A 14,653-nucleotide genomic window follows, 5' to 3' on the forward strand; every position below is an offset into this window, starting at 1 on the left:
AAGTTTGTGTTCTCAGTCTCCCTCTGCTGGTAGGAGTTCATATCCCAAGCGTCTTGAACGGTCTGGAGGATCTAGAGGAAGGTAAGGCCTAATTTCACCTTTTTGACCAAGAAATTATACTCTATAGCTTCATAAAAGTCCACAATAGGAGTCCACTATTCCTATGCTGGAGAAAAAGAATCAAAATAATCTCTTTAAATTACAACTGAGATACAAGCGTGTTTCTGTTAAAATACTTTTAACTAGGAGCACTTTTAGCTATTAAGAAAGCTGATCGGGATCAAAATACACATATTTCACAGATTGATAAGAAATTACATATTTACATGGATGTTTAAGATAGAATGTAGCACCCAACTGAAGTGTCTCTTGTTTCATTTGCAAAAACTTTTTTCTGCGTTTCCTTCGCAAGATCTGGAAAAACACGAGTATGTAAACCAAGAAAAGTTTTATCCTTTTTCTGGAAAAATGTCTTTAGAATCCAGATCTTGTCCGAGGGTAACGCCACTGTAGCCAATAAAGTTGCTCTGTCCGACATTTCAAGCAAAGCTGAAATGTCCAATGGTTGTTCATTCTGAATATCATTTCTTCGTTGACTTTCTTTTCCTCTCACAGGAATATAAAAGACCTGTGAAAAGGGTGGAATATCTTTTTCTTCAGCCTCTAAAACTTCTTGGAAATAATTCTTCAGCATTTCTCTAGGAGAGATTAGTGGTTGTTGAGGGAAGTTAATAAAGCGTAAATTAAGTCTTGAACCATTCTCTAACATTTCTGACTTTCTTCGCAAATTAAGTAAATCTTTAAGCATAGTCATTTGAAGAGTCTGCATCTGTAAAGATTCTTTTTCCTGTTTAACTACTGCTTTAAGTGATTTTGTCTCATTTTCGATTTCCCTCACTTTTGCACCTAGTACCACAACTTCTTCATTTATTTTCTTCATCTGAGGGCACAAAGTCTTCCCCAGCTCCGCAATAACAGCCACAAACTGTCCAACTTCACATCTTTAGGTTTTTGAGAAAATTTTACGAATGCTATATCCTCAGCTATATCTTGTGAAGCATGCGTCGCACCTTCAGCTTTCGTTCCCCCTGCTGTAGATTTTCCGCTGTGCGAGCAGTCAGGGAGGAAGATAAACCACTTCCCTGTTTCTCCGCCGTAGCCATGGCTGCCTCTTGCCCGGTCTCTCCCCGCAACGCTTCGGTGTTTGGGGCGATGGGCGCTGCCAGCGGGCAACCTGCATCGCATAGGCTGAGGAGGAGGCGCTCTTTCTGTCGGGGCTCAAAGAAACTTCCAGTTCAAAGGGCAGCCCGCGATCCAGTTCCAGGCTGCCCTAGCAAACCGCTCACCAACGGCAACAACGAACCTTGGGCTCTCTGCAGGTATGCTTCTATCGGGCCTGGGAGAATAGAAGGTCTTTGCTGGGCTGCAGCAGCTCTGTCTCTCCTCTTCGGCATATTCAAGAAAAAAGTATAAATTTAGAAAACCGCAGGAGCTCAGAAACACGTCTGACTCAGTCGGTGGCCATCTTGGACTCCCGTCCTACTTTTTTAGTGAGCGGAATATATTTGACCTTGGCTTCCAGGATGGTGTTTTTGAACAGTATCCACGCCTGATGTAAATTTTTGACCCTCACAGCTGCTCCTCTTAGGTTTTTTTTTTGTTTGTTTTTTTCACCGTTCTCATTTTATCATAGTCTCCTGTTCTTAAAGTTAAACGCTAACGTATTTGATTTCCTATGTATACTTCAAAGCTAATATCAAATCCGATCATATTATGATCACTGTTGCCAAGCGGCCCCAGCACCATTACCTCCCACACCAGATCATGTGCTCCATTAAGGACTAGGTCTAGAATTTTTCCTTCTCTCGTTGACTCCTGTACCAGCTGCTCCGTAAAGCAGTCCTTGATTTTATCAAGGAATTTCACCTCCCTAGCGTGCCCCGATGTTACATTTACCCAGTCAATATCGGGGTAATTGAAATACCCATTATTATTGTGTTGCCCAGTTTGTTTGCGTCCCTAATTTTCTTTAACATTTCTGCATCCGTCTGTTCATCCTGGCCAGGCGGACGGTAGTACACTCCTATCACTATCCTTTTCCCCTTTACACATGGAATTTCAATCCACAGTGATTCCAAGAAGTGTTTTGTTTCCTTCAGAATTTTCAATCTACCTGTATATACTGTGTAAATCACTTTGAAAGTAGTTGCAAAAACCATAGAAAGGTGGAATATCAAGTCCCATTTCCTTTCCCATTATCCCAAGTGCAGCTCAGCCCTTGTAGGTACTACTGAGGCTATCACATTTTTTCCACAGCAGTGGATCAAAACTCTGATTTCAGTAGTCACAGAAGTGCCACAGAATTGGCTCAGTAAATGTTGGGAATGCTGGGCCACATGGGCATCACTGTCCATGAAACACACATGGCATACCCCAAATTTGAGGAAAGCTCAGTGGATCTTATCTGTTCAGTGGTCATAGGCCACGGAGCCTTCAGGATGTGACTGTCGCTGCTTCTCTGAAGGAGTCTCGTCATCCTAGTGAATAGTTCAGTGTGGCCAATGGAATTCCGTTCCAGATTCCACAAATTCAAAAGACATTGACAGAGGCATCCAACTTGGAGAGTGCATGTAGAGGGGATCCACATTCAAAGTCTGAGGCTTTCTGAGATTGGTTAGCAAATCAAATAATCCTAATTCAAACAGACAGATTGCCGTGTACATCATCAATAAGCAGGGAGACGCAGGTGCTTTCTTTCTGTGTCAGAAAGCAAGTCAGGATGTTAAGTGAGCCATCTCACAGAGATGTTACTCAGAGCCACATACCTAGCAGGAAAAGACAAGTGTCTGGTGGACAGGCTGAGTTATGGACATATCCCAGACTTTTTGAGGATGGGCCACTCACATCAAGAAAGTTCCTCAATTCAGTTCCAGACCAGAATCATGACGGGCTAGGCTTATGATGCCTTTCTCATCTATTAGGGGAGGGCCTTTCTATATGCATATCCTTCAACACCCCTCATATCATACTCTTCTGAAACTCACAGGACCAGTGAACTATGATTGTGATCATGCCTTATTTACTGAAGCAGATCTGGTTCCCGCTTCTGGATCTTGTCTCCAAAGATTTGTGAAGACTGGAGTGCTTTCCAACTCTCATTACTCAGTGGGGATCCCCCTACTGCACCCTGATCTTTGGTCCGTAGCGCTTATGGCTTGGATGTTGAGAGGGTAGTAGTGGATTCCTCAATCTGCCAGAGGATGTGTTTCAGGTTTTGTTAGCTTCCAGAAGAGATTCCACTAGAAGGTCAAATGGATTTAAATGGAAGAGGTTTGCTGTGTGGTTTGAGGAGAAAGCCCTAGATCCTTTTTCCTGCTCTACACAAACTCTAGACCAACTCCCATTAGTGTTCATCTCAGTGCAACTGGCACTTATCACCACATGCCCATCTCTACTCTGCCTTATATTGAAGCCTTCTATAGTGACTTATCTTAACCCAGTTGATGAAAGCTCCTTTTGAGGCACCATGTATCTGTCACCTGAAGCACCTGATCTGAAGAGTCGTATTTTTGATGGCGCTCACATGAGCCAACTGAGTCAGCGAGCTACAGGCCCTAGTAGCTGATCTACCTTAAACTAAGATTGTCAGCAATAAAATGGTCTTGCATGCACATCTAAGTTCCTTTGAAAAGTAGTGTTGACATTCCATCTCAATCAGTGAACTGTTCTGCCAGCCTTCTCATGCCCACAAAGGTGAAGGTGCACTGAACACTTTGGTCTGCAGGAGAGCCTTGGCCTTCTGTCTGAAGCAAAGTAAAGCCCATAGAAAATCCACCCAGTTTTTTCTTTAGACCTAAACAGGATGGGGGCTGTCATAGCAATCATACTCTCCTAATTGGCTAGCAGACTGCATTTCCTCTACTTGTGCCCAGGCTGTGCTGTCTCTAGAGGGTCATGTCATGGCTCCTAATGTCAGAGCTGTGGCTGTCTCAGTAGCCCACTTGAGATCAGCCTCCATAGAGATTTGCAGAGCTGTAGTGCAGTCTTCAGTCCACACATTAACATCTCATTACCTTTTGGAACAGGAGTGACGCCACAGTTGGTTTGGTCAGACAGTCCTTCAGAATCTGTTTGGGATCTAGAATTCGGCTCCTCCCCCACTAGTCCCAGTTCTTTCAGTTCCAGGCTGCCTTTAAAAAAAAAAAAAAAAGGAAATAAGTTAAATGTAGTTAACTTCAGAATTCAGTTGGGCCCTGTTCCCTGTTGTTTTTATTTTATTTTTTTTAAGGCAGCCTGTTAGCAAAGGATTCCAGAAAACAAGTAATATGTAGCAGGTGTTCTCAAAAGACCTCAGGATAAACTTACATGCCCCCACCTCCCCCTGGAGTTGAATTCTATACAATAGAGACTAGACTGGCTAGGTCCCGTGCAACAGCAGCACATGGGAAGGTGTACACACATTTGATGCAGTGCTCTTAAAAAGTTGCGCTATATAGGCTGATAAGTGTTCATGTGTGGGCACCATCAGATGACTTCACCCAGATGAAAGGATATTTCTTCTGTCCTCTGAACTCCGACCATAGGAAAGTAACCTTTTATCTGTTGCGCAGCATGATTTAATGATAAAGGACCGTCTGTTTTGAATGTGGTTTATTCAGATTGTTTTATAGTAACATTAACTACTTAATTTGTTTGGCACTTCTTCCAAAGCTAGATTCGTTAGTTTTTCGGAGAACTGGTGGCTGAATTTCACTTGATGTTTATGTGGCTCATGGATTTCTTTGTGCCTTAAGTGGTAAAATAAGATGCAATAGAATGGCTAATGTGGACATTCCTCTTACAGAACATCGCAATATGCCATTGGCTGATGCAGTGTTACTAGTGGCAAGGAACTATGAACGGTATAAGACAGAAGTACGGGATAAGGATCGTGAAGCAATTGCCAGAAAAGCTGCCAAAATGGCTGATGATACAATCTTACAAGAACGTGAACGCGAACGTGCTACTTTGGAAGAAGCAAGCAGAGGTGGTCATCCTCCGGGAATACAGACCCTCCTGAATCTGTTAGCAGATAACAGGTACTTGACTGCCGAGGAGACAGATAAAATTATCAATTATCTACGGGACAAAAAGGAGAGGCAATTGAGAGGAGTCTCTGATCCCCTTCAAGGTAAGTTCCCAGAAGTTTAATACAGTTTGAGTATTGGTGGAGTATGGTAAATATGTTCTGGAAGAAGCAAAATACAGTGATATATCTTACCATGCTATGCGAATACCAGATGGTTTAAAGGTTTGCAAGAGAAGGTCTGTTTTCAGTGGCGATGCAAGCACACTATGTTGCGAGTATGACTGTATTCCTACAATGTGGTCCTATTGCACATAAGCAACTTTGCTATCACATTACAGCATATGCAAATCATTTAAAGGGATGATGAGTGACCATATTGATCCTTGTCCAGGTTGATGAGCTGAGCTAACCCTCCTTTTTCTTAAAAACTTTGACTTGCTCCATTACTGTACCCAGTAAACAGTTTACTCCATCCATTGCATGCGGTGAGATAATAGTTTTTTTTTTCCAATATTAGAATTTGCATGTGTAAAAACAAGTGAAGCAGCATACAGAAAAAAGTTTTGTGATAGCGTAGGTGAAAAAATGCATATAAGAGAAATACTGCACATTCTCTTTAAGCCCCCCCTCCCCCCCCAATGGTTATATTCAAAGAAAAAACGTGAAAAAATTATAACAAGGAGGCTGTTTTTAAAATTTTGGCAAAAAAAAAAAAGCTACACTGAAATTAGATATACCCATATATCATATTTCAGGTCTAAATACCTGTTTCCAGTGAAAGTTGTCCTGGTTATATCAAACTTTCACTGGAAACGGGTATTTAGACCTGAAAAATGACTGCATCAGCAAGCTTAGAATCAAAACATGAGATGTTTAACATCTTGGATTTTTATGCTCTTGTACCAGCAGATGGAGACAGAGTAACAGATTAGACATCACCCTAGATAGGGACCTAGGCAGACTCCACTTTTCACGTATTTCTCAGACTCCAGCATATGATAGGTAATTAAGTTTATAATAGGCTCTAAGTTTATAATGGTAAATTCAGGAGAACAATCCCTGATGCATTTGGGTCACTATCCCTTGAATTAAACAGGACCTGAGCATGCGAGCTTGCTGGACCAGTTGAGTCTCAGATCCCCTAGGGAGGATTCTTGAATTTTCCTTCAAGATTAGTTATCTGCACTGATTATTCAGGTCCTGGAAACCTTAAAGATATCTGAGGATAAATTCTTGGACTCTGCTAAAAAGATCGATCCTCTTTCGGGTGAAATTAAGCCTACAAAGGCTTTTACTGTACACGGTGCTAGTAGGGAAATGATTTTGGCTGAGTAGGAATCTCCAGATGGAGATTTTAGAGTTGGGTGCTATATACTTTTCTTCTTAAGGCGAAAGATGTATGTTGCCACCATACCTTTTGGCTCAGTCTCTCGGTAGCCAGCGTATCTCTCTTCACAAAGATGTTAGAACCCTATGTTAGTAGGCAATTTACCATTTACTACTACTACTACTACTTAACATTTCTAGAGCGCTACTAGGGTTACGCAGCGCTGTACAAATTGACAAAGAAGGACGGTCCCTGCTCAAAGGAGCTTACTTAGATTCTCAATCCTAAAATTGTGAAGGGCCTGGGTGAGGCTAAACCACAGCGCTTGCCCGAAAATAGGCCTCGGCGGTCCACACCTCTTACAGACCTCGCTTCCGTGAAGCTCGAAGGTAAAGCCCGAGGCGTTCTGCTGGGTTCACTTCTCGTGCCCGTTTTCAGCAGAGGAACTCCTTTTGCTCGGACAAACGTTCCACAGCCACTGGCTCAAGGCCTGGAGTTCAGGGGCGACCCTCTCAATGATGGTGCGCCGGCCCTCTCCTCGAGTCCTGTCATCGGAGGACGTCTTCCCTCTTTGCCGAGGAGTGGGCCAACATTTCCTCAGATCAGTGGGTCTTGGACCTGATCAGAGACGGTTACAGAATAGAATTCGACGCCCCTGTAAGAGACGTTTTTGTGGAGTCCCGATGCGGTTCTGCTGCCAAACGGGCAGCGGTAGAGGAGACTTTACAAGGTCTGATTCAGGTAGGGGCCATGTCCCCGGTACCTCCAGCCGAACACTGCTGCGGCCGCTACTCCATCTACTTTGTGGTGCCGCGAAAAGGAGGGTCTTTTCGCCCTATTCTGGACTTAAAAGAATTAAACAAGTCCCTGAGAGTGCGGCATTTTCACATGGAAACCCTGCGCTCCGTCATTGCGACGGTACAGCCAGGAGAGTTTCTCGCGTCTCTGGACCTGAAAGAAGCTTACTTGCACATTCCAATTTGGCCCCTGCACCAGAGGTTTCTGAGGTTTGCGGTGATGGGAAAGCATTTCCAGTTCCGGGCCTTGCCTTTTGGCCTCGCCACAGCTCCCCACACCTTTTCAAAGGTTATGGGTGGTAGTAGCTGCCTTTCTAAGATGAGAGGGTATTCGGGTTCACCCGTACCTGGACGACTGGCTCATTCGAGCAAACTCTGCTGCAGAGAGTCAGCATGTAACAGCCAGAGTGGTCTCAGTACTTAAATCTCTGGACTGGCCAAAAGTCACCTGACCCCCTCGCAGTCTCTAGAATATTTGGGGGCCAGGTTCGACACAGCCTCGGGGTATGTGTACCTACCCGAGCAAAGGCGGTGCAAGCTTCAGAATCTGGTCCGTCTGCTCCTGAGGATGCCCCGCCTGCGAGCTTGGGACATTGTCCAGCTGCTTGGATCGATGACGGCCACCATGGAACTGGTGCCCTGGGTGAGAGCGCACCTGAGACCTCTACAGTATGCTCTACTCCAAAGATGGTCTCCAGTATCTCAGGCTTACCAATGCAGACTCCCTTGGCTCCCTGCGGCCCGACTCAGCATGGAGTGGTGGCTCTCAGACAGCATGCTGCGGCGAGGAATGCCGCTGGCGCTCCCCGATTGGTGCCTAGTGGTGACAGATGCCAGTCTGAAAGGCTGGGGCGCACATTGCAAGGGGAAGCATGCCCAGGGTCTATGGACACCTGAGGAGTTGGAGTGGTCCACCAACCGCCTAGAGTTGAAAGCGGTGTTTCAGGCGCTTCTGGCCTTTCAAGTGACCCTGGAAGGATTGGCTGTCAGAGTGATGTTGGACAACACGACAACAGTGGCCTACATAAACCGACAAGGCGGCACTCAGTGTAGAGCGCTGGCCGTGCAGGCCGAGCTGCATCTACAGTTTCTGTCGGCAGCTCACATTGCAGGTCAGAGCAACGTGCAAGCCAATTATCTAAGTAGGCATCAGATCGATCCAGCGGAGTGGGAACTTGCAGACGAAGTGTTTCTGCAGATATGTGCCAAGTGGGGTAAGCCCGTGATCGATCTAATGGCGACAAGCACCAATGCCAAAGTCCCGTGCTGCTTCAGCAGACGGAGAGATCCTCGCGCGGCGGGGTTGGATGCTTCGGCTCAACCCTGGCCTCCGGGCCTACTGTATGTGTTCCCTCCGTGGCCCCATGATAGGGCGAGTGCTCCTGCGGATTCGGCTGCATCCAGAAGTGGTTCTCGTCGCCCCGGATTGGCCCAGGAGGCCTTGGTATGCGGACCTTCGACAGTGGAGGAGTGGCCTAGTGGTTAGGGTGGTGGACTTTAGTCCTGGGGAACTGAGGAACTGAGTTCGATTCCCGGCACAGGCAGCTCCTTGTGACTCTGGGCAAGTCACTTAACCCTCCATTGCCTGCCGCATTGAGCTTGCCATGAGTGGGAAAAAGCACGGGGTACAAATGTAACAAAAATAAAAAAAATAAAAATGCTCGTAGAGGATCCCCTTCAGTTACTTCTGGTTCCCAACCTGTTGTCACAGGGTCCGGTGACCATGGAGGACGCCGGCCGATTTGGTCTTATGGCCTGGCGATTGAGAGGGTGCAATTGAGAGGCAGAGGCTATTCCAATAAAGTAATTACCACTCTCCTGTAAGCCCGCAAGCGTTCCACTTCCGTGGCTTATGCCAGGATTTGGCGCCAGTTTGAAGTCTGTTGTGCTTCCAGAGAGATCACACCCCTGCGGGCTCATGTCTCGCCGATTCTGGACTTTTTGCAGGATGGTGTACAAAAAGGCTTGGCCTATAATTCCCTGCGGGTGCAAGTGGCAGCGTTGGCCTCCCTGCGTGGCAAGGTTGAAGGCTTGTCTTTAGCTGCTCATCCGGATGTGGCACGGTTTCTTAGAGGGGTGCTTCGGCTCCGTCCTCCTGTGCGTGCACATTGTCCAGCTTGGAACCTGGGGCTAGTGCTGAAGGCCCTTCAGGTTGCTCCCTTTGAACCGCTTCAGCGTGCTTCAGAGAAAGATTTGACACTGAAGGCCGTCTTGTTAGTGGCCATTACTTCAGAGAGACGGGTGTCAGAGCTCCAGGCGCTGTCCTGTAGAGACCCTTTTCTGCAGTTTTCAGAGTCCGGGGTCACGGTTCGGACCGTGCCTTCCTTCTTGCCTAAGGTGGTTTCAGCGTTTCACCTAAACCAACCTATTTTCTTGTCCTCCTTTGTTGAGGAGGAGTTTCCAGAATCTTTTGGGCAATTGCACCTGTTGGACGTGCGCAGGACTCTGTTCCAGTATCTGCGAGTTACTAACTCTTTCAGGACCTCTGATCATCTGTTTTGCTATCAGGTCCTCGCAGAGGGTCTCCAGCGTCTAAAGCCACTATTGCCCGCTGGCTTAAAGAATCTATCTTTTCAGCTTATTTGCTTGCCGGCTGGCCTCCACCTGATGCCTTTAAGGCGCATTCCACTAGAGGAATTTCCTCTTCTTGGGCTGTAACTGGAGCGCACTCTCTTCAATAGATTTGTAGTGCAGCAACATGGGCTTCTAAGCTCTCTTTTGCCCGACATTACAGGCTGGATGTGGCTGCCAGTAGGGACGCACATTTTGGAGCGCAAGTGCTGGCGCGTGGTGTGGCTTGTTCCCCCCTATCTAGGGATTGCTTTGATACATCCCATCTATAATGGCTGCATCTGCTTGATGACAAGGAAGGGAAAATTAGGTTCTTACCGTGATAATTTTCTTTCCTTTAGTCATAGCAGATGCAGCCATGATTCCTCCCTGTCTGATGCTATCTGCTGTAAATCTGTTTCAGGTTCTGTTCGCGTTTCCTGGAGATTTCGTCCTTGGGAGAAAGTCGGAAAACAGTCTTCAGGATTCTTGTTCAATTAAAGGATGACGACTTAATTCCCTCCAGTTTCATGTTTTGGAGGATGAGTTTATTCCCTCCGGGAGGATGTTTCATTCCCTCCATTCTGAGTTAATGCCCTTTGTTGTAGGGCCATCGTTCGCTGTGAGGAAAGCTCATGTTATTCCCATTGCGGTTTGCCATATTGCTTTGGAAGCTTCAAATACTGAAGAGAGGCAGTGGTGCAAGCTGGTATGAGGCACTGAAAAAAGTGTGCTCTCTATCTCCCTCTGCTGGTTGATGGACACAACCCATCTGTAATGGCTGCATCTGCTATGACTAAAGGAAAGAAAATTATCACAGTAAGAACCTAATTTTCCCGTGCTTCACATGGAACTATATGATCTATTGTAAACATGTAGAAGGAGATAAATGAAGTGAGTAGTTGGTGTTTTTTTGTTTCTCTTGTAAAGATGGAGATTGGTAGCTGTAATTTGCGATGTGATATTCTAATACAACTCTTCATGCTTTTTTTCTTTGAAATATTGTCATTTGGGTACATTACATGAAGGCTGTTTTGGAAGCAATGAAAACAGGATACTGATGGGGGAATGCTGCATAATGCAGAATTTGTGCAGATTTCTGCACAGGCACTGTTGGCTCTCCACCATTACTCTTCCCTTTATCTGCTCTGATCACACAGCAAGAGGAGGGAACACATGGTGCACACCAGCTATATCCTCCTCTGCAGCCTTAGGGATACACTGCTTATTTGAACTGCATGAACTACTGTACAGTATCACAATTCAAATGAGCAATCAGGCCTAAGACAGTAAAGGAGGATGATGCAACCGTTCACCACACCAGGCTGGGATAAGTGCTTTGGGGTGGGGGGAGATAACAAACATGGGAGAGTGGAAGTGGGGGGGCAGAGGAAGCTTTGGTGTGTATTGTGAGGGTAGAGTCAGAACTGGATGGTGTGCCATGGAGGTATGCAAAGCCAGCTTGAAGGTGTACTTGGGTGGGGAAGGGTTGCACAAAAGAGCTGAGATGCAGTATGTGCTTGGAACTGAAGTAGGCAAGAGAAGGTGATTCTGCATCTGGAGCAGGGTGTGAGGGTATCTGCAAGGAGAAAAATTGGAGGGGGAAGGGGGAGGAGACCGGAATTAGGGTTCTTGCTGGGATTTAGAAAGATGGGGATTGAGGAAATGATAGTGGTTGGAGCAAAAAGAGAGGACTAAAATGGGGGTATGGGTTTTCAGGCCTGAGAACAAGTTGTGCCATATGAATTGTCCTGTCCGGAAATTGCACTCCCTAGTATAGTTTGAGAGGCATTCCTATGTTTAAACAGGATCAGAAAATGAGTAGACAGAATTTGTTTTATATAAAAAATGTATATACATGTGTAAATAGTCTTCATAACATTTTTTTCAACAGGAAAGTATGCAAATGCTTTTGCCTTGAATTTTGGTAGAGTTGCTGGTCAGTAGTAGTTGCAGGCTTTCAACCAAAGCGAACAGTTTGAAAATTGTTCCGTAGAATGTTTGTGTTGGAAATTACAAATAGTGCCAAACCAGTTAGAAGTAGGATAGATGCTGAGTGGAGATGGTTCTGCCCATATAGTGTATGAAAACAAATTGTACAGTGAAAGAGAACAGTAGAAAGTATTGTTTCTACCATAGTGAAGCCAAAACAGCTATTCAGTATTTTCTGCTTAGGTACGCCAATTCCTTCAAATCATAATTCAGGTTAACAATTTTTTTAAACATTTACATGTAATTTTTGTTCTTTGACTTATACAACTGTCTATTCAGATGGCAAACTAAAAATACCTTTATTTTTCAGCTCCACTCTCAAGACAGCCCATTGGTGCATCTTCAGTCACTACCCTCGACAGCCAGTCAAGTCTTCAAAGTAACCAGCCACTGCAGAATACTCAGCCTTTGAGTTCTGCCTCCACAGCTTCACAGTCATCTAACAATCCTCAGCAAGAGCTACAAGCTAAAATACTCAGCCTTTTTAACAGTGGTGCTGGGGCTGCTGCTGCTGCTGCAGCTGCAGCTGCTGCTAACAGTGGTTCTGGTATTCCTTCAGCTGTTTCTGTTAATGCTCCAAACCAAAGCTATGGAGCTGCTGCTAGCAGCCAGGTGCGAGGTGTACCAATGAATGTTTCAGGGCTTAACCAGTCTCAGCAGAGATCACAAGTCCCTGGTAACCAACATTCTAATCTAATGGGTTCAGGAGCTCCTGTCAGATCCACAGGGCCACGACCTGGAGTTCCTCCTCAGTCCCAGGTCCTTTTTGGTCAACACCAAAATCGGATGCCTGCCCCTAACAATGTGTCCATGCCCCGGCCTGCAGGTTCTGGAGGAATCAACTTTGACAACCCAAGTGTGCAGAAAGCATTGGACACTCTTATTCAGAGTGGACCTGCGCTTTCTCATCTGGTAAACCAGACAACTGCACAGTCTGGGCGTGTAGGTCCTCCAGGCCCCCAGGCCCCCATGGGTTCTTACCAGCGACATTTTTAATACCCACCTTGAATCTGCTTCATCTACTCTTCCCTTAAATCCCACATTGTTAGATGATAGTGCAGTTGTTGAAAAGGTAGATTGTGCTCTTCTGCCATAAAGGCATATACATTTTTCCTGTATGCTTGTGAATAAGCATGCCCTCCGCTGGTCCCTGTTCCCATGCCTTCCTCGTGTTGTGATCAGTTTCCCTATATTAAAAAGAAAAATTGAATACCGTAAGCTGTTTCCTTATTAAATGTTACTTCAGCCTGTTTTTGTTCTTATTCCCTTACTTTGGTTTGGGGGATGGAGGAAAAAGAGTAGAACGGCCCCATGCGTTATTCATGTTGGCCTTCAACAGTCATTTTTCACAGGGGTGGGGGGAGGGGTGCAATATATCATCTATTTCTGTAAATGACTTTGTAAGTTGAGAGAGATTTTGAATTTGGATGATTGCTTCTTTCCTGTTGCTGGTTTCTCCATGACACATGGGGCATACCCAACGGATGTTTTACCTAGTATATACAGGTCTCCATTTTGCCATTTGCAGAAAGAGTACCCAGCCACTGCAGCTTTATTGACAAATCTACTAAACACATTCCTTTTTCCAGATAATTGGTCATAAATTGTAGTAGTTACTGAATGCTGCTGTATGGATTCTCTAAAATAACCATTACTCTGTGTTGGAGCAAGAAATGTGTTAGGTGTTAGTTTTCTTTGTACAACCATCTGCCTTAGCTTTGTAAAATGCTTATTACTGCAGGAATTGGAATATTTTTCAGGACTATTTTGTTAGTTTGCCCTAAACTATAAATGGGATGGGATCAGGTGGAATTAGCACCGAAGTAAGACTAAACATTTTGTTCCTTTGTTTTGAAGGTGAAAAGGAAGGAGTGCCGAATGATTTTAAAATATTGATCCTGTTAGCAGGGGCAACTGATGTTATGTTTTTTGTTTTTTAATTTTCATAAAGTGAAGTGATCTAATGGGGTACTTGAGCAAAGTGTTGCCATTCTCAGCATAGAACATTTCTTCCAGGTTGTTGATAGTACACACCTGAAGCAGCGTAAAGATTCTTTACCATTCTGCCAAACTCCTGTTTGGAATCCCCTACAATCTTAAGTAGTTGAGGAAGCATTTCACTGTTACTGTCTGGAGAAAAACCAAGGAGACGTTTTTTAAAAGGATGGTTTGCTGCAGTGGATTGGTTTTTTTTTTTTTTTTTTTAAGGTTCTAACATCTTCTATGTTGCATAGTGTGTTTCGTTTTTGAATTCTTTGTATTCTAAAAATACTGTTAACAGTATGGGGGCAACCGTTTTTAATTAAAAAAATAACAAAATGAGCTACTGTGTGTTTTTATTTATCAGTGTGTGCAGATGGAAATAATTACTCAGAGCTTCTGTTAGGAAATGAATTGTTGAACTGAAGAATCAGCCTTTCAATACAAGTAGGAAAAAACATAAAGCAAGGGATCTGTTAGAAAACATAGAAGGATGTAGGCAGACCATATGGCATATCCAGTCTGCCCGTCCACTCCATCTACTCTCCCTATCACTCCCTTAGAGATCCTATGTAATTGTCCCAAGCTCTCTTGAATTCAGATACTGTTTTTTTTTCTTCTTCACCACTTCCACCAGGAGGCTGTTCCACAAATTCACCACCCTTTCCATGAAGAAATGTTTCCTCAGGTTACTTCTGAATCTATCCCTTTCACCTTCAACCTATGCCCCCTCGTTCAGCAGATGAATCCACAGACTTGTGGACTGTGACCATCTACCAGCAGGCAATGATAGAGCGCTGAATTGCACTGTCTTTGTGGGATGGAGTGTTGCTTGGTCAATCAGTATTCTCTGTCTCCAGCAGGCGGATGGGTGGTCTCTCCACGAGTTCCTGGTTGCACTCCTATTTTGTTTAGTTGAGCTATGGGGTGTGTGGCTGA

General features: G+C 44.9%; 1 protein-coding gene across 7 annotated transcripts in view; it reads left to right on the forward strand.

Annotated features, from left to right (window-relative positions):
- NCOA5 (nuclear receptor coactivator 5) overlaps positions 1–14,056 on the forward strand; it is a 133,405-nt gene extending 119,349 nt beyond the window's left edge. For 5 of the 7 annotated variants that reach the window (XM_030212925.1, XM_030212924.1, XM_030212928.1 and 2 more), the window contains 2 exons: positions 4,844–5,170; positions 12,045–14,056. In XM_030212925.1, coding sequence (XP_030068785.1) covers positions 4,844–5,170; positions 12,045–12,730 — 1,013 coding nt within the window. In that variant the 3' untranslated portion in view covers positions 12,731–14,056. The remainder of the gene's footprint in view (positions 1–4,843; positions 5,171–12,044) is intronic. The other 2 variants (XM_030212929.1, XM_030212930.1) reach the window with 1 other exon arrangement.
- The last annotated feature ends 597 nt before the right edge of the window (positions 14,057–14,653 follow it).

Source organism: Microcaecilia unicolor, chromosome 8 (genome assembly GCF_901765095.1).
Source record: "Microcaecilia unicolor chromosome 8, aMicUni1.1, whole genome shotgun sequence".
In the NCBI taxonomy this organism is placed as follows: domain Eukaryota; kingdom Metazoa; phylum Chordata; class Amphibia; order Gymnophiona; family Siphonopidae; genus Microcaecilia; species Microcaecilia unicolor.